This window comes from Lactuca serriola, chromosome 3 (genome assembly GCF_051521515.1).
Source record: "Lactuca serriola cultivar US96UC23 chromosome 3, Lser_US96UC23_V15, whole genome shotgun sequence".
Taxonomy (NCBI): Eukaryota; Viridiplantae; Streptophyta; class Magnoliopsida; order Asterales; family Asteraceae; genus Lactuca; species Lactuca serriola.
In genome coordinates this window covers 137,874,900-137,876,227 of record NC_136410.1, presented here as the reverse complement: position 1 = coordinate 137,876,227, position 1,328 = coordinate 137,874,900, and the positions used below count along the sequence as shown (strand labels likewise).

The 1,328-nt window shown below is 35.8% G+C and overlaps 1 protein-coding gene across 1 annotated transcript; it reads right to left on the bottom strand.

Moving 5' to 3' along the window:
* Positions 1-473: 473 nt before the first annotated feature.
* LOC145094679 (uncharacterized) lies at positions 474-964 on the bottom strand. The gene has a single exon (XM_079032776.1). It carries the CDS (start codon positions 957-959, stop codon positions 666-668), a length of 294 nt encoding a protein of 97 aa, XP_078888902.1. The 5' UTR covers positions 960-964; the 3' UTR covers positions 474-665.
* Positions 965-1,328: the final 364 nt, after the last annotated feature.

The window sequence follows — 1,328 nt, the reverse complement described above, 5'->3', positions numbered from 1 at the left end:
TAGATAACTGCTCATCTACTGTAGTAATGTATCATGTAATGAACTTACGTACAAAATTCAGAAAAATAAATTTTTTGTAAATAAGTAAACTCGATTTTTCCAAACACTTAATCAACAGATATACATGTAGATGTTATAAATATATCATATTTTATTTGTTTACGTCTTATGTCTATATATTACCTAGGTTTAGTTTTATAATAGAATTACATGACTTTTAGTATACATAGACACTAACAAGAAGCAGTGCGAATGAAATCTTACTCAACGTACGTTATATCCCTAAAGTCTCTTGCACTCCTTTTGTCCTTTCACTTATCTATATTAACGGACCCTATCTGGCTTTAGCTTCAACATGTTCAAAAACCTAATTGTATCCTTATTCACTTTAACAAAGATGTCCATAATTTTTGTTCTTTTTTTCATCTTATAATCAGATTTGATTTTCAGAACTAATTATTTCGTTGCTAAGCTCAGAAACAACAACCTTATCAAATATGTCGCAAAAACAAAAGAAGTTTGAATCAATATATGATATGACTCGGGCCTTGCATATTACATACATGGAATGGAAGCTAACACTACCTACAAAAAAACTCAAAGCTTTAATTATTATATATTAGTTATTACCAAGGCAACACAAGATTTCCACCCCAGAAAACATTTCAAGGTACGCCGTATTTGTTGACTGTATCAGTTGCTGTAGTGGTGGTGGTGGTGGTGGTGGTGGCAGGATCATTACCCTTGTTAGATTGAGACGGAAGCTTGCCACTGCCGGACGTGGGGGCGTCAGTGGAGGCGGCTGCTCCACGGCCAGGCTCCGGTTGTTGGTGGCCATGAGCACCGTATCCTTGCATTTTGTAGTCTTCCAAATCTTTGTATTGCGTGTACGGACTGTCTTGCAAAGGCAAACCTTCTGTTTTCTGCCCTTCGGACTGCTGCTGCTTTTTGGCGTCCATCTTTCTCTATCTAGATTTCTTGACGTCGAAATCTACGAAGGGTTCCATATATAGAAAGTGAGAGACGTTGTCTGGGTGTTTATGTGGATGTGACACGAGTCGTATACGTGGCATAGTTCAATAAGAGGTGTAGGCTGCAGAGTGTTTGTGGGCTGCTGTTTTGAAGTTGGATGGAATTTTGGATTGCGATAGGAGTTAATTTAATTTTATAAGTAACTGATAATATTAATAACTACATGAATATAAATTTTTTTAATCTTTAGTGAAAATATAATTTTCTTGATTTAGTTCAGGTCTTAATAATTCCTATATGATTTAGGTCTTTTTGTTATGTCCCGGCTTTGAAATATCCTATATAGGACACCTCTT